At 39.5% G+C, this 21,811-nt stretch overlaps 1 protein-coding gene across 3 annotated transcripts in view; it reads left to right on the forward strand.

Moving 5' to 3' along the window:
- Positions 1 to 21,811, forward strand: part of IGF2BP3 (insulin like growth factor 2 mRNA binding protein 3) — a 113,064-nt gene that overhangs the window by 80,647 nt on the left and 10,606 nt on the right. For all 3 annotated transcript variants that reach the window (XM_086853756.1, XM_086853768.1, XM_086853764.1), the window contains 5 exons: positions 226 to 360; positions 927 to 1,049; positions 3,433 to 3,568; positions 5,374 to 5,505; positions 20,374 to 20,493. In XM_086853756.1, coding sequence (XP_086709882.1) covers positions 226 to 360; positions 927 to 1,049; positions 3,433 to 3,568; positions 5,374 to 5,505; positions 20,374 to 20,493 — 646 coding nt within the window. The remainder of the gene's footprint in view (positions 1 to 225; positions 361 to 926; positions 1,050 to 3,432; positions 3,569 to 5,373; positions 5,506 to 20,373; positions 20,494 to 21,811) is intronic.

Here is a 21,811-nt window from a genome sequence, read left to right on the forward strand (position 1 = left end):
GTCCACAAAAGTGGGGTTTAGCTGGTAAAATCAGGATTGGGGAGGCTCTTCATAACACACAAATTTTAATTAATGGTATATTTAAGTAGTTGTAAACTTTTTAATATTAAACTACTAATATATAGTCATCGTTACCTCAGAATAAATTAGTTTTATGAGAGCTGGAAATACACAAGGCTTACCATAGAGTATGTGGTTACAGTTACTGTTTTTCTTTCTTCCAAGAATTGATATTCATCGTAAGGAAAATGCAGGTGCTGCTGAGAAACCAATTACCATCCACTCAACTCCTGAAGGTTGCTCAACAGCTTGTAAAATTATTATGGAGATCATGCAAAAGGAAGCTCAAGATACTAAATTGTGAGTAAAAAGCATTTCATTGTGAAAGCATTAAAAATTCTGAATTCTCACTGGCTTCATTTTAAGAAGTAGTCTTTAAAGCTCTTAACAAGTGAATATTTGCTGTTATCTGTATCTAAGTAGGTAAAGGAACTGAGATATTTTACCTTTCAGGACAGTCTACTTGCTTAATTAGCCCCAGCATGCTTCTACAATTTCAGTTGTTGTCTGGCTGTGATTTTGAGGTGAACGGGAGGAAATGTGTAAGTTTCTTGAGCAACTGACAGCTTTTAGTCAGAGCGAGCATGACAAGTTGCGAGCCCTCACTAAAAGCTTCAAGATATATTTCTTCCCTCCCAACAGCTCTTGCTACTTCAGTCTGAGCTTTATTTATCTCAAGGTATGTCAAAATTGAGCCATAGGTAATAGTTCTGAAAAGCCCATTGCACCTGGACTTATTCTGCACCCAGTGAAAACATGCAAATGGGAGTCGTGGATATTTCTATGAAAATAAAATTAATCCACAACATGCATAAAAGTTCTACTCTGGTGTCCAAAAGTCTCACTAAGTATAACTTCCATTACAGTACAGAAGAAATTCCCTTGAAGATACTGGCACATAACAACTTTGTTGGCCGACTTATTGGCAAGGAAGGAAGAAACCTGAAGAAAATTGAACAGGACACAGATACTAAAATCACAATATCACCGTAAGTTTTTGGTGGCCTAATCTTTTGGTGAGATGTCAAACAGCAGCAATGCTGCTGCAGGACATTCAGGTACAGAGCTCTTAGAAAAATATTCTGCTTGTTGAAGACTGAGATAACAGCTCTTCAGAGGCCTTTCCATCATATGGATTAAACTGTTACTTAAGCTCAGTTAAATTTTATGTAAACAGTGAGTCTTCATTGTAAACTCAGTCAAGAGCAAGCCTAAAAATAACCTAGGCTACGTGGAGCCTGTGTTAGACTATATTTTAAGTGTCAGTTGTTTTTAACATATTATACCATATGTAATGATGAGTGTTTGAAACTCTAAGTCTGGATCAGTTCTGAGCTATGTGTGAAAATGTTTCCAGTATGTATTAAATTTTTGGATCAGAGGGAAAGAAATAGATAAAATGAATACTGAAAAGATATGTTTAGTAGCAGTTCTGTCCTTCTTGACCACTGACAGCCAAATTACAATACATTGGCTTGTCTGCTGCAAAGTAATATCTTTTGGTCTGAGTTTCTGAGGGTAACTGAGACCTGTTCAAATTTCGCTGAGATTAAACAGGAGTTTCCACCTTTACTGGAAATCTGTAAATCACTGATTAGATTAACATCTCTGTAGAAGCTTGGCAGTCAAGTTTTACCTGGAGTAATATCTTCAGAGAACCTCCTGTTCTGAATAATGAATGCTCTGGCATGAACTTTCAAGCACTTGAAGGCATCCTGGATTTGGCTTTGGCCAGAATTAGGCTTACAGGCTGTAGGAAAGGGAAAAGGTTGGGAAAACACATGAAAATGTATGAAGAGGTGTGAATACATGCAGGAGACAAAAAAGGAGACAACTGCAGGAAATAGCTCAAATGAGGACAAGGAAGATGGGAGTAAATGTGTCTCTTCAAAAAGAGGAAAACAAATTTGGATGAAAGCACCTGAGGCCTGCCTTAAAGGTGTGTGTGTTTATGGAATTAGTCTGAGGAAAAGAAATCAAATAGAGAAAACCCACCTAAATAAATATGCTTCAAGAATAGATTTTTTTTTTTAAGGCCAGCATGCTCTCTTGAACATGTTCTCATAAACATTTTGTCTGCAAACAGTACACAGACTATTAATGCTAAAAAGGGGAAAAAACGTGTACAGAGTACATGACAAAATGGTCTTCATTCCATGAAATCCACTTGTCTTTATTGATGATAACACAAATAACACATTGTCTGTAAATAGCTACAGAGTATTTTTTAATTTAGCAAGTTAATGGTTTATTTGCATTAAAATCTTGGCCTCAAGATTGTATTTGTCATACTATGCCTAAAATAGCCCCCTGAAGTCATCTAGTGTAGTCAATACATAAATGAGAGGATATATGCCCATTGATTTTGCTATATCTAATTAGTCTTTCTCGTGGTCTCTTCATTCAGGCTTTTTGGTAAGCTTGTCCGTAAATTTAAAGTAAGGCATCAGGTTTGGGAAAGTGTTTCCTCTCTTCTCTGGGATGTTTCCCACCACTTTTCTTCCTGGGGCAGTACTTCAGTGCTCCCGCACTGGAAGGTTAAGGACTGCTCAGTGGATGTGTGCTGTGCCTGGACGAGATGTGCGGGTTGCTGTGCGGGAAGGCGAGGCCTTGTGTGCTGCTTCCTCCCTCCTTCCTGCCATGGGCTTCCTCACTCCTGCATCTTGCTCTGGACTTTGTCTTCACCTCTTTACCTTTTCTCTGTACATGGATATGGCACGGCTCCCCAGCATGTTTAATCCATGTTATCACAGGAGGTTAGCATTTGTTGCCAAATAAAGCCCTGGTGTAATGCTGTCACTCTTTCATTTTCCCTGAGGAGTTACTAGTGTTGAGCAGCAAATGTTGACTTGCACACAGCCTTTCTTTTTTCCCTTTTTGAGGGTTTGGAGGCTCTCCTGCAGTTTCATTGAGGCTGGACTTCTCTCCCTTTTCCTTAAGGAATAATAGTTCTCAAGGAAGGAATGTTCCTTAGGGCGTGTTTCTGGTATGTCCAACATGAGTGTCTGAAGCCCTGTCCCTGTTGGTAGTGCTGGTGTGAGGTGGGACATTGCTGCACTGCCCTGCAGCAGCTCTGTGTGTCCCCCCACAGCGTGGTGGCTCCATTTGCAGCTCTGTGTGTCCCCCCACAGCGTGGTGGCTCCATTTTGTGCGGTGTGTCTCTGCCATCCCGTGCCAAACCTCGCCGTGAGGGGTCTCGTGTTTCCTGTCAGGCCGGAGTTCCCCCAGATTATCTGAGAACTGTATTTGAGCCCAGTTACGAATTGTCTTAGGAGGGCAAACTCGACATGCTTGGGTGTTGTCGCACTCAAATGATAAATCTGGTTTATCTTCTCTGTTTGCTAATTCACTGTGCTTCTGTGTCATTTGCAGATTGCAGGACCTGACACTCTATAATCCGGAAAGGACCATTACAGTTAAAGGCAGTATTGAAACTTGTGCCAAGGCAGAGGAAGAAATTATGAAGAAAATCAGGGAGTCCTATGAAAATGATATTGCTGCTATGAATGTGAGTTTTCTTAGGGTGTGGGCTCTTTCTGGGACTAAAACCACAGAAGGGTTTTGGGTGTGAGGGACCCCTGGAGGTCACCTGGGCCAGCAGTGCTCAGTGTAGGCCCCGCTTCAAAATTAAACGAGTAGGAACGTGTAGGAACTTTGTCTTCTCCTTAGCATTTCCATGGATAGAAAGCCCATACTGTCTCTGGTCAGCCTGTGCCCTGCCTCACTGCTCTCATGATGATTTTTTTTCCCCCTCCTAATATCACATCAGAATTTTCTGTTGCAGCCTCTGTTACCTCTTATTTATTTGTGGGAGTGTGGGCAAGTGTTTTTGTTATTTATTTATATGTGCTATTTTAATGGAGGCTTTTTCTGGTTTATTTTTGTGTGGGGGAACTGAGAACTTTATTTAGATTGAGGAAATTACTGAGCATTTAACTTTTTTCTGGTTACAAGAACCTGAAGGAGGGTGTGTTTGTGCTGTTGTGGCTTATGTGCTCTGGCTTGCATGTTTTTTAAAGTAGTGATTCAGTCTCTTCACATAAATAGCCTAATCATGTGTGGAAGAAGGCTCTCTTCTGTTTTTAATTATTTAATTTAAGAAGGTTTTATTAAAAGTTTTTTCTTGATATAGATGATAAAGGCATATAACTATTTGAAGATGATTGGTGATGATATAATGAAAACAGCATACCTCATTAGTTTGCCAAAGTGTTACTAATGCATATTGAGAAATTATTGAGATTTTTTTGATAGTTAGGAAAAGCTTTGTATGTGTGTATGTATCCAAATCTTATGGTCTTAGAGTTAAAATGGAAATATTTTTTCAGTTCGCAGTAGTCCTGTTCTTAATGCTTGTCCCACCAAGTGGAGAGAATATTCTCCCCACTTTCCCCCCACACAAAGAAAAATGCAGTACATGAACTACACATGAGGAACAAAGTATTCAATAGTGGTGCATTTTTGTTTCATATAACAAGCAGAAACATGGGGTAAGTTAGAGACTGCATTACTATTTGACAGAGATGTGGAAAGTCCAGAACTACATCTGTTACTGTATAGATTTCAAGTTTAGTTTGTAGTGATTATTAAGGTAGTCTCTGAGGTGGTGAAGTCTTGAGGTTTTTTTGGTGTCTTATGATTGACTTATCTTAATGGTCTGAGATAGTCTGTCTCTCTAGCTGAGGTATTTCTAAAGCATATTCATGTTTTTGAGTAATAATCTGGAAAAGGGAAAAGGGTGCTGACAAGTTCTGTATCAGACAACAAATGCTTCCTACCACATGATGATGTCACTTTTCTCAGGTGTGGTCAAGCAAGGGACATGCGACTTTATAGTTGATTCTTTCCCAGCAATTGCTGGAGGTATCTCACTTCATCTTTTGCAAAGGAAGGGAGGATGGGGTGATAATATCACATATATATTCCCCCAGTGTAAGAAAAGAAAGGCCTTGTGAATTATCTTTCTCTGTTTCTACAGAGCTGTCTTTTTAGTATGAGGACAAAACTATTATTTTTCTGATAAATTTTTTCACTCTGAAAGTAAATAGTACTTTTATCTGAATATCTTGCTGTAAAATTTGAAATATGTTTTGCTGTTTAAGTTATAACAAATGATCTGCCTTTCTTACTATGTATTTTTAATGTTATTGTCTGTACATGTGTCTAGGAAACAGGTTTGAAGGAGTGTCCTTTCAGTAATGGAGGTGAATTATTTTTTAAAATAACATCCCAAAAGGTTAATAGCATATGCCAACTAGGATTTTATGTAAGTTAATAACAGAACTCTAAATCTTCATTCTTCTGCCATTGCAGCTTCAAGCACATTTAATTCCTGGATTAAATCTGAATGCCTTGGGTCTGTTCCCACCTTCTTCTTCAGGAATACCACCTCCCGCAGTGAGTGTTGCCTCCGCTGCTGCTGCTGCTTCATATCCACCATTTGGGGTAAGGAAAGCTCTGATTTTGGATGGTTAGTGGGTGGTGATACTAATTTGTGCAGTGCTGCTGCTCAAAACTAAGGAGAATGCTATATTTTTTGCCAAGTTACCTGGAAAATCTGGGAAGGGTGTTTTGCTAGCTGTGTTCTGTCATTTTTCTAAATGTTGTCTGTCCTTCTGCTTGCACACTGATAAGTATTTTGTGTGGCTGCAGTTGGGAGCAGGCATTAATTTCTTTTCTAGTGAAACTGAAAATAGTGCTGCTTAGAAAATTGTTAGATTTTATTTTATATAGGTTTTGAATTATTCCAGAAAGAAATCTCACATAAACAGTATTTCAGAATTGCTGGAATTGCCAATTAATAATGCTAGTCTGCAATTTTATTGCTTGTGATATGGAAGAAAAAGAAAGGGTCTCTTGTCAAGAAGTGGGGATCTATATGTAGCTAAACTGTCTATTTTAATGTAGCAGTTTTATAAATGCCCTGTTGAAATGCAATACTGCTAAATATATAGAATGTAAATTGCATGGCTTAATCTCCAGAAAGCTGTGATTTACTTGCCACTTTGCTGAATATCTGAACAAGTTTAACAGAATTTTACTCAAATTCTGTGCTGATTAGTAAACATAAATGAGGTATTTTCAACACTATGCTATGGAGCAGAAGGTCATTTGTTGTACCAGAAAGCTCCAGAATCTGTCTGGAACTGAGATGGTGTTCTGTTTTCAAAAAAAGACAACCTCATTATAAGAAGGTGATTTTTTTCATTTCCTCCCTGTTTCTGGTGCTGGTGGTCATTAGCAACTCAAGGGTTGGTGACTTTTCTAAACAATTCTAACTAGTCTCTTAAGAAGTAGGTGACAGAGCTTTACAAACTCTGCTGTCTGAGTTCGTCCCCTTCTTTGCCCAACAGTGACATCTAGAGAGCTAAGTCTGAGGCTCTTCATGAACTAGAAAAGTGAAAATGCAGCACAACACACCAAACTTTATCAAGCAACTCAAGCTGTATTATACTAAAGGGTAGCTGTGGTCTAAATATTTTTCCCAGCGGATAAGCCAAGAGAGAGTCACTGCAAGGAGCAGGAAAAATTCCACTCTTGTAGCATTGTTTCTGAGAATGAACAACTTTGGTGTTATGAATGTATTATGAAATATATTGAATATAATAGTGGCTTTATCAGAAAAATGTGCTTCAATGAAAGTTACAATAGAAATATGTTTATACTCAGTTATTTTACTGTCAATAGCAGAGCCTCCATTTATGACGAACAAATTCTCTCCCTTAGAGCCCTTTTGGAGTCTGCACTCCAATTAGATTGGCAGAGTAAACTAAACAATACAGGTTTCTGCTTCACTGTATTATATAAAATGCCATCTCTGGTAATGAATTGCCTCATTTTTTTTCTTGAGAGAATAGATGTGGTTTGTTAAAAGTATATAATTTTCTTTCTTGGTAATTAAAAGTGTGGCTTTTCCTTTCTTTTTACTCCAGATTTGCAGACTACTTTGCTATTCTTGAGATTCATACTGTAAGCCCACAGTTCTGTTCATCACTTGGTTTATTTTCATTTCTTTCCCACTTTTCCCCTCTGTTGTGGTTCTTTTTGCTTTGGCTTTAAATATATACCTAAACAGTGCTGAATTTGGTGGTTACTCCTGTGTGTCCCTCTGTTGCTAGTGCACCTTTATCCCCCAAATGCACCTTTTTTTGACCTGCTAAGATCTCTTGCAGTTTCCAGGTTTCTGGAAATAGGATAATGGCAACATCTGGAAAAAAGCAAATGTCATTGTGTAAGAATGTAGAAACTGTGCATCTGGAAGGACCCAGTACTGTCTGAACTCTCTTGCTTCTGCTCACGCTCAGTCCTCTGAAGTGGCTCTCATTCCATGCAGTCTAGATGTGTGACAAGCCAACATGCAGAGAGAAGGGATAAACTCAGATTTGGAGGCTGAACTCCAACAGGTTTTGTGAAGGTTGGGGGTGGTACCAATACATCCCCTGAGGCAGATGCTACGGGCTTCTAAAGCAAATGTATGAATGAGGGGAGCTATCTCACCTGTGTGTACTTAGATGTGCTAGTGTTTGGAAAAGAGCAGGTGGTTCTGTGGGCTTCAGGTGATTCAGACACTCAAATTATTTGGAGTTCTTGTTGCTCTCTGACAAGAGAAAACAAGAAAAAGTATGATTCTATTCCTTTAATGGATGTATTAGTTTCATTTTTGAAGACTTTTAAGTCTTGCTTGTGTATGAATTAATTTTTTGTAACTTTTGAGTTTTACTGTCCTTTAATTTTTTCCTGCAGTAGTAGAACAGTTTTGCAGACACTGACTAAATAGGTTATTGGGACATGCAGAAGTAGAAAGAGAAAAAAAGTCTGGCTATATTTTGAAGGATAAATTGATGCAATTTGAAAGGCTAAAGGTAACCAAGGGGGGAGATCTAGGAGACCTCATGAGGGATTTAAAAACTAAAATGAAATCTCTAACTAAAAGAGGCTTTGGTCTTAGGTCTTAGAAGAAAAATTAATGAAGAACTTCCAGGGAGACTATGTCCATTTACCTATGAGCTATTTGTTACAAAGTTCCTTATTTTGACAAAAGCATTTGGGCAACCCAAGTCCCTTTACCTTGTTCTCAGTGTGTGTCCTATTTTTGGGAGCAGGGATTAGTGGACATTGAGGATATCCCTTTCAGGCAACTGGAAATCCTTTCTGAAAAAGTTTTTCAGGCATCAGGATGTAAAGAAGTGTATCCTGCTGTACTACTTATTTTTGTGTAGTGCAAATTTTGCCTCCTGCTCAGGGCTGGCTCCTCCCTGTCTCCCGTTTGACTGAGCAAAGGCGCACTCCTCAGTAATTTCAGCTACGCCATCACAAGGGGCCTCTTGGCATCCAAACATCTGAAGTCTGTGCTTCCAAGCCATACAGTGGGCCTTGGGACATCCCTGTGCTGGGTCTGAGGGTGGGTTTGAAGTTCTTGTTGTAATATCTTTGTATGGACCTCTTCTTCACCTTGTGGGGATGGGCTTGCTTGGGGCTCCCCCTTGGGTCAGAAGATTTTAGGTGGGTGAGTTTGTGCATTTGCAGCAGGGTTTCCATATGGAGCTGATACTTCATATGTACAACCTCCTAGTGACAAGGTGTGGCTGTGACCTTGTGTAGGACTTGCTCCCAAAGAAACTGAAGTGTCATCTTAATTATTGGAACAATTATCTGCCACGTTCCTGCTGCTGTTTTTTTAACATGGGTATGAAGAGGAAAAACATGCATAGTAAACAGATCCAGGATTTTGTTACAGTGCCAGAGCTTAGCAACAGGTGTGAATGCTCATGTGTACAGCTGGAGCCAAGTGTTCCAAAAACATTCTGTACTCAGGAGCTTGGGACTGAGTAGTTAAATAGGTTTAGCTGTGTTAATGTGTGTGGTGCTTCATCCTATCCCTCTTCATGCAAACCTTTAAGACATTTGACAGGAGCATTAACATTATTCTCCAGCTGCTTCAGGTACACTCTGGTATCACAAGCTTAGGAAACGGTGATGCTATCAAACACTAGTTTGCATTTAGCTCCTCAGACTGGGTCACATTGAGGAGAAGTATTTCCATGTGATTCAGAGACCTTACTCCTTGATGGTTCACATTGATGTACAAGACCAAAGCCTCATCTAATTTAATCTAACGAGATGCAGATTGTGCCTCACTAATAATCTGGGTGCTGCTTTACTCTCTGTCTTGGCAGTGGAGCCTGCACAGGAAGGCACAAGTTGTCCTTGGTACATGTCTGGTGACAGATAGAAACATGGATGTGGGTTACATGGCCATTGCATGGCTAACAGTGTCTGAGCACCACAACCAGTGCAGACTAACCATGCATTTTTTTGGTGTTTTTACCTATTGCTAGCAACAATTCTTGATATTGCAATTGTGTAATTTATTTGCAGAGTCTAAGTTCTGTTTGCCTGTTCAAAGCACTCATTTTGTGCAGTTGCTGAAAAGGGATGCAATGGAATTGCATATTGTGTTTCAGTTCTTGAATTTTCCTCTCTCTTCTTGCAAAAATCCAAAATCTGTTTGTTTTTTCTCTGGGCTCCTAAAAGACAAACAAATCAGAACATGTGAGAATCATTGAAATATTTTATGGTTTGAGGAAAAAGTAGAACTTAAATGTCTCAGTTTGAAAGTATTAAGAGCTAAAAATTCTTTTTACTGTCATGGGCATGATTTTACTCCTATGATCCTGGTGATTTGATCACACTAATGGTCTTTTTATTTTACTTGTCTGTGCCCTTGTGTGACCATATTAAGGACCAGTAGCCTTTCTGTGCCTATTTGTACCCAGTGTCTTGTCCAGCTGCTTTTGGGCCTGGAAAAAGCACCACTTTCTATTCATCCTTAAATCTTTCTCCTTAGCTGTGCACTTAAACGCTTGTGTGTGTTGCAGCTCTGACAATTGCAAAGAGCTTTGTTAGTCTGCCCACTGTCATGTGTAACAAATGTCATGACCTGAGCACCTGCACAAAGTGCTGGGATTCCTATGATGAGGAGAGTAAGGTTCTGCAAAAGGAAATACCACCCATGCTTATGTTTTCCAGAAGATATGTTGCCGCAAAAAAAAAGTTTTAACAAGTATCCCAGCCAAACTGCTTCAGATGTAGTGTTGCTCTGCTCAAAGCTGTTTTGATGGAGTTGTTGCTTCTGTCTTCTGAACTGTGGGGAGAATATGCACATACTTGTCTCTCAAGAATAGAAGTTTGTTCTCATGCAACACTGAAGGTTTTAAAGCTCCAAACAAGCAAGAAATCCTAATCTTAAAGTCCAATTGTGTACAGTCATGCAATTAATACACCTAGCCCACCTACTGGGGTTAAGTGGGTTGCACCCTTCCTTTTATAATTGGAACTTTGCATGTATAATTTTACATCCAACTGCATTTCTTTTGCAGCCTCTGGGTCTGAAATTTGGCATCCCAAGGGCATGGGGGAAGAAGGGCTAACCTGTGGAGACCTCATCCTGCCCTTGAATGTTCTGAAACAGGGTAGTAGAATTAATTCTGAATCATGGCATGTAAACTCAAACATGAAGCAAGGTGAGAAGAACACAGCTTTTTACCATAAGAGGAGTTCACACCAGCTGCTTTCCTTCATCTGTAAAGTCATGGAAGAGATACATAAACTTCTGCCCGGTGAAACTTAGCTAAGGTGAAGAGATGCTCCTCTGCTCGTAGTGGGACTGCTTTTTCTGCTGGCCTTTTTGGACACCCCTTGTAGCTTCTTGAAGGTCTGCCTTCAAAAAAGCACTCTTTCTAACCTTTTCTTTAGCCTCACAGTAAATTTTCAGGTTACATGATATGCATACGGGCTTCTAGGAAGACAGAGGGAGAAAAAAGGAAAATTAAAAAAACCCAAACAAAACCAACAAAAAAACCCAAAACCAAAACAACAAAACCAAAGAAAAGGTCATTTCATACAGTAAACAAAACCAGAAAATCAAACCACCTTTTTCTGATTACAAAAAAAGCCTTGTACAGTTCGGCTGATAGGTTGCTTTCCTTTATTCTTTTTGCCACCTCTTGAAGCTTTTTGTTGCAGGTGAGGAACATGCCAATGGAAAACTTTCTCCTTAGAAGATGTTGTGATCAAGAGAAAGATTCCTTCTTTATTCTCCAGTCATTTTCTTAACAATAGTAAAGAAGACATCTTCTATATTGCATAGAAGTAAGAGAAGAAATAACTGTATTGTGCTTTTGGCAGGAAAGAAAAGTAATTTAAAATGAAAAATTGCTTCATTGAGGGCCTTCATTTGATGCCCTGAGCATAGATGAGAAAGACATGGAAGAGGAAAAACTGTCCTATGTTTCCAGGTACTTTGACTCTTACTTGGTAAAGTTTGGCTCTTTTGGATGTCTGGGTTTGATAGGATTAGCTCGTGCTACTGTTAACGTCTGATCTACCCAGAGGTAGTAATGTCTGTACATCCATAATGTGTGTAGTTGCAAGTGGCTTTGCTCAGCTTTTTGCTCAGCTTGTTAAGCAGTAGATGATTTTTGAGAAGCTGTCCTGCAGCCAAAAGAGGATGTGGTTTTGGGAGGTGAAGAAGGATTTGCCAGTGCTTCTACAAAATTATTTTATGTTGGTGAAATTAGAACCACATACATGCAGCACACACAATCTTGAGGAGGGCACTACATGACAACAACATTGTCTGAAAAAATCTACCAGCTAATTAGACTTCTTTTGAAGATTGTAACCTCACTGCCTTGAAATACACCTTTACTGATGCTTAATTTCTTACATTCATTAATGATGCATTTTTTTGACAACGGAAAAATTGTCATCATGGTGTGTAAAATTGTGGGATTGTTTTGCCCTGTGGAGAAAATGGTTGGTCTTCCCACTGCATTGAAAGTCTCCTGCTTCTGCCATGCTGTGTTGGCAGGGACACATGTCCAGAGCAGTCAAACTATTCTGCCTCTGGACATGGACCAAACCTTCAGTGAGGGAAGAAAAAATTCAACTGGCACCATATGATGTACAAAGATCTAGTGGCTAGTCAGTGGTAGTTTTTTGAGGTGTTGATGCCTCCAGTTATTCTTAATAGCTTCTTTTACAGTTCTAAGGTTGTCATAATGCAAATAGCATCACATGTTAACTAGTAATCCATGCCTTTTAAAACAAAAATGGTTTCTTCTTCACTGCAGGTTTGAGTACTTGTAGAGATATTTGTAGTTTCTTGGAACAAGAGAGAATTTATTTTGGTTCCCTGCATTTAGATTCCTATGGGAAGATTTAATTGGAGTTCCCTTGACCATCTCAGACTCTCAAGCTCTTCTGAATGTTAAACTAAACAGGAAATGTAATTCCTTAAGGTGCCAAATACTTTGTTACTGGAGTGTACTGAGTTCTTTCAGGCCAGAAACAAAAGTAGGTCAAGTATTCATTCTGTTGTATCTGGCTCTATCTCTGGTTTGTTTGTTAGTTAAACATGGTGGAAAAATAAGTGATCTTTGTGTTTACACAACCTGTTTTTCTGGCAGCTGTCACGAAATCTGAGAACAGTGCCTTTATAAACCAGATCTGATAAGTACCTGCATCTTCCAAAGCCATGTGAATTCATGGGCAACTTCTATGGTTTTTTGAGTACCAACGTGGCTGCTGTGTCATGGCTGTGATTTTTGAAGTGCAAGTGTTTCTATACATATACTTTTTGGTGATCATACACTGTTGCAACACTGAATACCTATGCTTGCTGCTTGTGAATGACCAGCAAAATTCCTGCTTACATAGTTTCACAATCTGTTCCTTATGTTGATTTCTGATTCTGGCTGTCTGTTCTGAATAAAAGGTGGCAGATTGCTTTTTCTGGCATTGTGGCCAGTCAGATTTTGCAAAAACAAAAAGTTCATGCCATGTTCAGAAATATGTCAAACCAGTTCCTGCTTGTGAAATGCCTTATAACCAGCCTGCCAGAAAATGTTCCTTCTCTGCTTCTTTGATTTCTACTCCCTTGTTGCTAGCAAGGCTCTCATGTTGGAAAAACTTCTGATATATGTGGATTAGTGACTTCTAGTAGTCTAACAAGATTCCCAGTTAGAAGATGATTGTGATGAAAAGTACTAAATTTGAGAGCCAAGAAGTGGAACGAGTAGTACTAAGTGAAATGATTTTAGTGACCTCTGACTTCAGGTACTGACCATTGTTTAAGGAACTTTGAGTTTTAGGTATTGAAATGCATTAGCTCCCAAAAAAGAAATGTAGTCGGGATGGGTCATTATTAGATTTTCAACCAAGAGGAGAGGACCAGCTCAGCTAGATGGATGTAACCACACATAAATTTTGGGCCTGATTGTGGGAAAAGGAGGTAGAGCTGCAGGGGCTTGCTATGGGCTGTGTGTCCCAGAAGGGGTCATGCCCTTGGTTCATACAGTGACACAAGTGTTTTTCACATAATGCAGCAGTAACACTAAAGGGAAGCATCTTGGATTTATCTGGGGTTCATAGGAAGGAGAAACCCTGGCTTGGATGGTGGCTGTACAGTTCATGCATAGCAATATTAGAAATTTAGCATGCAGATCAAAGTTAAAAATACACATTGCTTCTTTTAAATTGTTTTGCTACTTCTTGACTGACTGAATTCAGCAATGCAGAATTCATCTGAGCGTAGTCTTGGATTTTCAGGCAGTGAATATGGCAGAAAACTTTAGACTCTCAGCATGAACCTAAATCTATTTGAAGTAAACCTAAAAAGCTTGGAGGGTGCAGGGGGTTCAGTCTGCAGTTTGTTGATTTGCACTGGCAGTGCCACTTCAGCTCAGCAATGGTACAAGATGGTGACACAAAGTCATCTGCATGTGGATCATGTTAGACCTATCTACTAGAACTTTGTTTTCCTTAATGAGCCCCTTGCTTCCAATGAAGGCTTAAACTTTTATCATTAGTATTGCAAAATGAATACACTAGGATTTCTCTCACCATCATTCAAGCTTACTTATCAATGCATTGAATCCAACTAGAATGTTGTAAAGGATACTTGGCTTAATGTTAATTTCCCCTTGCTGCAAGTTTTTATTACTAAATAAATAAGAGCATTTAATATAGCTGTGGGCCAGGATAATTCTTCACAGTACATTGCAAAAACATGGTTTAAATTTTGGCTTTGGATCTGGTACAGGGTTTGAATAATATGATACCTCACTTCCTGACAAACTCAGGGTATTCTGAAGACCAAATGAGTTGTCTGCAAATCTGCCTTGTCTTGGTAATTGTAGTTGTTGGGAAGGGAGGAGAATGACAAAAAAAGGAACTTTTTAATGCAGTCACTTACTGTCTGTATTCATTTACTTTTGCAAAATGGATTTGTTTATTACATAAAAAAAAATAAACCAAAACCAATATCTCACTAGGCTAGATGGTAGCTCCACGCAGTCTTAAAACAGGTCTTAATTATTTCCCTCACAACTAAAAAACCTGATGCTGACTCAAAGTGAATTAACATGACTTTGTAACTTAAAATAAATGTCTCATGCTAAGGTAATTAATTTGTAACATGAAACATAACAGGCTTAGAAACCAGGATAGATCTGATTCTTCTCCCATTCATGTCTGGCTTAAAAGCCTATTTACTTCAGTGGGTGCAATATTTTTAAAGATTTACAGCCTTATCCCAAACGTTGCCAAGGATTTGCCAACCACATGCATTTGATGGAGCAAGGGGTCTATGGAGACACTTACGCACGAGACTGGAAAAAATTTTGTACTGTTGGCAGGCTTGCAGAAAAAGACTGAGATTTAATGCTCAAGTTAACTTGAGGGACATAAATAACCACAAAAATGCCACAAGGAAGATTACACCATGCACCCATGATGACTGAGGGAGCTGTGGACTGACCTAGCAGAAACATCAGCCAAAATCAAGAGAGGAGGGGTCATCTTGGGGAAGAACTGGGGAGGAAAACCTCTGTTGGCTTTTCAGTGTATTGTTTGCTGTTCTGTGTTGTTCTCTTTGTTTTTCAAATGCCATTCTTCAAATAGGATGTCCATTCCTGCAGCTGGTAGTGCCTTGGCACCTGCTTTTTTACCTACCACCCTCTACCTGGAGGTTCATAGCTTTCTTTTTCTGAGTGTTCATTCTTGCCTGGCTGTGCTATGTCTGTTACCCAAGTGCAAGATGAGGAGCAATGCTTTTCCTTCTGATAATCTAATAGGTAAGGGAAAAGCTCTCCTCCTGTGTGGCTTTCTGGTTTGTAGAACTGATGCATCAGGAGTTGGCAGAGAAAAGTTGTAGCAACCTTATCCTAAGGGCAGATGGTCTCTACAAATCTTTCTAACCCTGAAAGCAAGAGCTGCAGAAAGAAGAGTGAATCTGCAAATTTTCTTGGCTGGGAGTCCTCAGCTTCTAGCTCTGGTGTGGAGCAGTAGCCCTTGTGCTGAAGGACTAGTTGCAATATCCCAAGGAGGGGAAGAACTTCACTCCTGCTGAGGCTCTGGAAACCAGGAAGTGATGGTTGTGCTAAGCCAGTTTCCCAAGAATTAATGTGGTAGGGTTGGCAGCAGAAAGGAAAATCTCCTGCAGGGAGACCTGCAGGGTCTGGCTGGAGTGAAGGGAATAATCCTACAGTGCAGGGGTTCCAGGTGAGCCCAGTGTAATGGGGAAGCAGCCATAGGTTACAGGATTTACCAACAGATGAGTTTGTCTTGGATGGATGAGGTGGGAATATAAAAGAGAAATATTATAAGAAGAAAATAAATAGTTGCTGTGGACTCTTAGGCTAGGGAGACATGGCTGGGGCTCAGGGAACTGTAGGAGGTATGGAAGGTGGTACATCCAAGCTACTCCAGGAAAGAGTTGTGTTAGTTTAAAAAGTCAGAGCTAATAGTGCGCTGCAGCAGTTGCTTAGTCTCACCCAGTGGGGTAGATTAATTCCCAGCTCTGTGTTAGACCACCATTTTCAATCATGATTTAAATGAGCAAGTAGGAAATCTGATTTAAGTTGACTTACCAAGTTTTACATGTGTACTTTAGTTACCTTTCTGAAAGCATTAGAATGGTCTGTACCTTTGCTTACAGTGAATATATCTTTCTATTTATACAAGTGTGCAGTTTGCTTGGGTGCCATTTGCTTTGGGTAATGTATTTTTTCCATTTTCTGTTAAAAAATGATGAATGGTGCTTTTCTCATTTGCTTGATTAATTTTAACTTCTGATTTTCATCAGGCAACATTTGGATGGAAATTGGAATCCAATTAGTGAACAAAACCAGCATTTAAAATTGTTTTCATTAGTTCAATGTGCTGGATATAGACAAAAATTCCTTATCAACCCTGTTTTGTGACTAAAGTAGACTAATTTTTTCAGAAACAAAGCAAGTATTTTCAGCTGTTTATGAACTGAATTAATTGTTTCCTGTCACCATGCTTTTGAAGAATCTATTTCTTATATCTAAGAAATCTTGGTTTTTGAAGCTCTTTTCCTAAAGCACAAAATCCCTGAAAAAAACCATAGAACCCCAAAACAACCTAGATTCTCCACTGAAGTGAATATCTCAGTGATATATGTGTGCTATAGCTACATAAGACAAACTTCTCTTATTCATGTGAACTAGCCACGGGCCCATACCTACAAATATTGCTGGGGTAGAAGAGGTGGTCTGTTCACCACAGATACTGGAGATGGATACTTGCAAATTAGGGTGGATGTATGGACTGTAAATCTTGGTGAACCTAGGTTGCTGCTTTCAAAGATTTTCTTTCTGCATTCCTGTCAGTTCCCAGGGATGGGCTGACTTTGAATAAAATATTTTCTTATGTCAGGAAAAAAAATAAACTGAATGGGGAAGAGGAGAAAATTGTCCAGGAGACCTTACTCTTGTCAAAAAATATCTACACATACATATTTTGGCTTTTAAATTGTAAGTATATATTTAAGCAAACTTAAAGGGAGGGAGTGAACGTTGAAGCTCAGATTTCACAGAGTGGGAAATCAGTTCCCTAAATTTAGTGCTTCTAACATATGTTTAAGATCTAGGAATCTATTTCTGATTTAACTCATGTTAGGAGTTCCTGGAAAGCTCTATGACTTATGTGGCATGGCATGGGTAAGATTAAATTATAGCAGATTTTCTTCCATCCTGAGATCCCCAGAAGCATCTGCAAAATTGATGGGTGGTGTAGTCATTGCATTATGTTTTGATGTGTTTCTTTTGCAGGCTAAGTTTCCAGTAAATACAAAAGGACTTAAAAATTATTGTGGGTAAGGAGATGGATAGATAGTAGTTTGAACATGGTGTTGTGATACTCTCAAAAGCCTTAGTTAGACTTGATTTCTGCCAGAACTAAAAAAGAAAGAGCAGTATGGGTTTTGATTGGTGAAAAATTAGTGTGCATAACATAATTTCTCTAAATTTTGTGTGATGTTATACTGGAGATTAATTTGGTGTTTTATATATATGTGTGTGTGTATATATATATATATGCACACATGTATATATATGTATAGCCAGTGTGCTACTCCAGACAAGAATTTTAAAAATTCCAATGTATGAACAGTTGAATATTGATGGATTGTTCACCATTCCTTAATAAACATGTATCACTATTGCACCAAAATGCAAGTTTAGTATTAAAGAACCTCAGTCACTCACATAAGAAATAATTTTTAAAATGTCCTTTAGAAAAAAAAGAAGTTGAGATGTATCAAAAAGTCAAAACTATGAGGAGGGATGGGAAGAAGGTGCTACAGGGAGCTGATTGTGCAGTTAGGCACATGTACATCTTCTGTCTTCTGTTGCCTTTGCTGCCCATGTTTCATGTTTAAGGGTGAGGCAGCAAAAAGGAATTTCAGTGGTGAATTGAATCCAGCCAAGAAAGTGGCTTGAAATCAAGCTTTGTGAAGGAGAGGGGAAAACTGCTCAGCAGGCAGATGGGCAACAGAGGGAAGGCAGGAAATATATGCAAACAAAAATAATGAAGTTTGACTTGTTTCTGCGATACAGAAATGTGTCTGGAGGTGGGTTTAGGTAGAAGCTGGGTAAATTCTTGAAAACCAAGTCAAGTTACATGTTTGATTTGCAGCAGTGTTGTAGTAATTAGAAGGAAGAGGCTGGCTGGAGAAGCATGTGAAAGGGAAAACTTCAGCAGTGGATTTTTGCAGGAGCTGGAGCACATGTGGACAATTGAATGTAGAGGTCAAGAAGAGGAACAAGCAAGGGGTGGATAAGATGTCAGGATTGGAATGAGGGGTTGCCTCTACACCCAGTGCAATGGGTCCTTGCAACAAAATTGGAACTTCATGAACTTGTAACCATTTAGAAATACTTTTTTGAAGCGCTAAGATCAAGTGATTACCTACAGTAGCATTTCCAAATTGCTGGAAATCTTGCTGTATTCACAGTGAACATGTAAAAGGACTTACTATGACAACACTCAGGATGTTTGTAATAATAGGAGGAGAATATGAGTAATCTTCTGGAAAGTGGTTTAACATATACTGAAGTGACTGGTATCTTTCATTACAAATACATAGTTTTAGGGCGTAGTTTTGAGATCATTTTAAACTGATCTGTAGGCAGATTAAAATGGGTGCTCCCACCTTTCCCCATTCCCCAGTTGTTGTAAATTCCTTCCTCGATCACAGACTGCCACCTGTGTGTTGTGCTAGTTATTTGGGTTAGGGACTTAAAAATCAGCTGGATCTGCAAACTTGCTGGCCTCAAAGCATACAAGGCAGGGGGGAAGGCTGAGTGTGGAGGCCAGCATCCATGTGGGCTTAAACCAGCATGAAATGTCTGTGAATCCTAATGCCTTGTATGTGTGAAAACACAGGGTAAACTATGCAACTGTTGTAACCACCTAAAGTGTTTCTGTTCCCAATATCCTATTTTGGGGTTTCTTCACCTGGTGCATGGAGCTGTGCCTGGAATTCGTATCCCCTGAGGTTACAGTTGACTTGTGTTTACCAAAAATGAAATGGTAAAACTTGGAAACAAGCATTTTGTTCTTATTTGTTTATGGTTAATGCAGTGGGACTTCACCTTGAAAGACTTAACCTTGAAAGAAGTTACTGAAATTTAAAATAAGGGGGATGTTGGTTTTAGGATTGGATCTGCTTTTTGCTTTGTGTTGCATATAGTGGTGCGGGGCTTTTTCTGAAAATATCCTAGAAAAAGCTGTTTTGGTGAGCTTCTGTATGTGTCTGTATCCCTATTAAAATATACAGCTGAGCAAAGCTAAATGAGCTTGGTTGGTCCCATGTGCTCTGCTTGCTGGTGCTCGGTGCTGGTCTGCATGATGGGCACTGAGAAAGCAAGGATGAAGATGTTTGTCTTGTCTCAAAAGACCTCTGTGTGAAAAGGGCTTGTTGGCTTGTGTTATGGAGGATGAGTAAAACAAATTTTGAAAATACCCAAGAGGGGTACACAGAGGAAGAAAAACTTTAGAAGGAGAGGAGTGTAGTGTCCTAACTACTTCCTAGTTTAAAAAAAGGCTTTTTAGAGGTAACCCTGATGGAGGTGGATGGATCAATGGTCCAGTAGTGTAGTGTGTACTCAATGGTGCTCCATTCATCTGAGTCAGGCTCTTCTGAGGCTGGTAACATAGCTGTGACTTACCCTGGCATGTGCAACCCTGCAGTCTGACCATTGCTACGCTGCTCGTAGGGAGGATCTCCAGGATTGTGTCATGCTCTCCAGCTGGGGTGTCTGCTTGAAAGCAATAGCAAGATGCAGTGACGCCTGATATCCAGTGGGTGCAATGCTGGGGTCCTCTCACTTTTAAGAAACACGGTGTTTAATTTACTAGCCTGCCTGAGGACTGCTGCCAGGGCTCCAACTGTTGCATAATGTTACACAGGAGGAATCACTGGCAGATTTCAAGCTGGCTATCATTCCAGATCACTCCCACACAAAGGAAATTGTAGCATATATGTAACTCTGAGGCTTTTTGTACTGCTCTCAGCACAATCTAAAATTAAAAGTATAACTAGGAAACTAGGAAGAGTTTGCCTGCTCAGGCTGTAGTAGCCTCTCTTTGCTTGTAGTAGCCTCACTTGCAGTGTCTTGTATGTGGAAGAGAATCCAGACAGCGACAGGTAAGGATGAAAGCCTCACAAAGAAACAACACCTCAATTGTTTTTTAAAGCTCTAAGCATTAAGATTGTGAGTATTTTATACAAGATGAAAGAATCCTCTTTTGGCTCAAACTGGTATTCTTGTTCTGTGGATTTTGTGATTCCCAAAAAAAGCCAGACCCTTAACACTCAGACATCACAGGGGGAAATAAGATTTCCCCTTCATTTCCATGCATGCCTGTTCTGTACCCATTTTCCTGTCAGTCTGATTCATAATGTTCAAAAACATTCACTGCATTTTTCCTTCTTCCCCACAGCAACAGCCCGAGTCTGAAACTGTTCATCTGTTCATCCCAGCCTTGGCAGTTGGAGCTATTATTGGCAAGCAGGGACAGCACATCAAACAACTTTCTCGTTTTGCAGGCGCATCTATTAAGGTATTATTACACCAACTATAACTTTCTGCCTATTCTACGTGACACTTTCAGCAAGTTTGCACAAGCCGTGCTTTCATGAACATCCTCCCCCACTCCATGCTTAGAATGTGATGTGATAAATGGTACATTTGTTTATAAATCATCTTTTAATCTTCCTTGAGACAAGATAATTAGAAGCATGTTTTCAAACCTCTCCTGAGGTGTGAAATATAAGCTGCAAAGAAAACTACTTTGGTGGTCTTAGAAACAGACTTGTGCCTTAATGATGCAGTGCTTAAAGGCTTTCTCCTTACTTTAAGTAAAGTGAAAATTGGTGGGGTAAATTCCCCTTCTAAACACAGCAGCACAGTTGAAGTCTCCTACTCTCCTGGCTGCCCTTGCTCTGTTCCAGATGGACTGGTCTGGGCTGTCAAGCTGAAATGGATCCATGCTGAGTTGTTCATGCTGCAGCTTCACCCACGTGCTGCTCGAAGCTCCTAGGGCCAGTCAGTTCTTAAACAGCACATTTACCTTGTTATCAGGTTTAATATCCAGCTGTTTGTGTATTGACCACCCCAGTGTAGCTAAGAACAAGATGGTTTGCAGAGGCTGACCTCTAACAGAAGCTTGAGTTTTAGTTAATTTGGTGAAATCTTTCTTGGCTGTGTACAGGGGTTAGTACCAGTTGCAGTTGTAGGAAGGCCTTGGCTTTTGACCACTTTTTTTTGGTCATTGTCTAGATGCTTGAACATTTTTTTCTTACAAATAATATTTTCTGCCATTTTGTGCTGTATAGTGTTTTGGCCTAAATTTTTTTTTAAAAAAGAGAAAAGTTTAAAGAGCAGTGCATTTAAAGTACAGTGTGTAGCTTTAGTATGCTGTTAGATGGTCATTTTACTGCACAGATAAAACAAATGCCTTCTTCTCAGCCCAATATTTTTGTTTTGGAGGAGTGATGTGTTTAGTGAGTGCTCTGGTAGGGATCTGCCAAAAGTTTGGGGCGCAGGGCAGGAGCTGGCTATGCTGAGTTGAGCTTGGTGAAGCTGAGCTTGGCTTGGAAGATGTTCATCTAAGTATGCAGAGTGAAATAATTGGGGAACCCTGATGAATGAGTCTTGTTTGTGGTTTGCCTAGTCCTGATCTGTTTACTGGCCAGTCAACCAATGACACACTGCCCAGTTCCATCCTTTTTTGAGCAGAATGCAAAATAGTTATACTATCCAGATAATTTATATTAATTGAGCATTAATAACCATATTTTAGGGGGAAAATGAAGCAGAAAAAAGTGAGAGGTGTCAATATTTCTCTACGAAATTTTTCTTGCATGGGGCTCTCATGT

Source organism: Cyanistes caeruleus, chromosome 1, assembly GCF_971803275.1.
Source record: "Cyanistes caeruleus chromosome 1, bCyaCae1.hap1.1, whole genome shotgun sequence".
Classification (NCBI taxonomy): Eukaryota; Metazoa; Chordata; class Aves; order Passeriformes; family Paridae; genus Cyanistes; species Cyanistes caeruleus.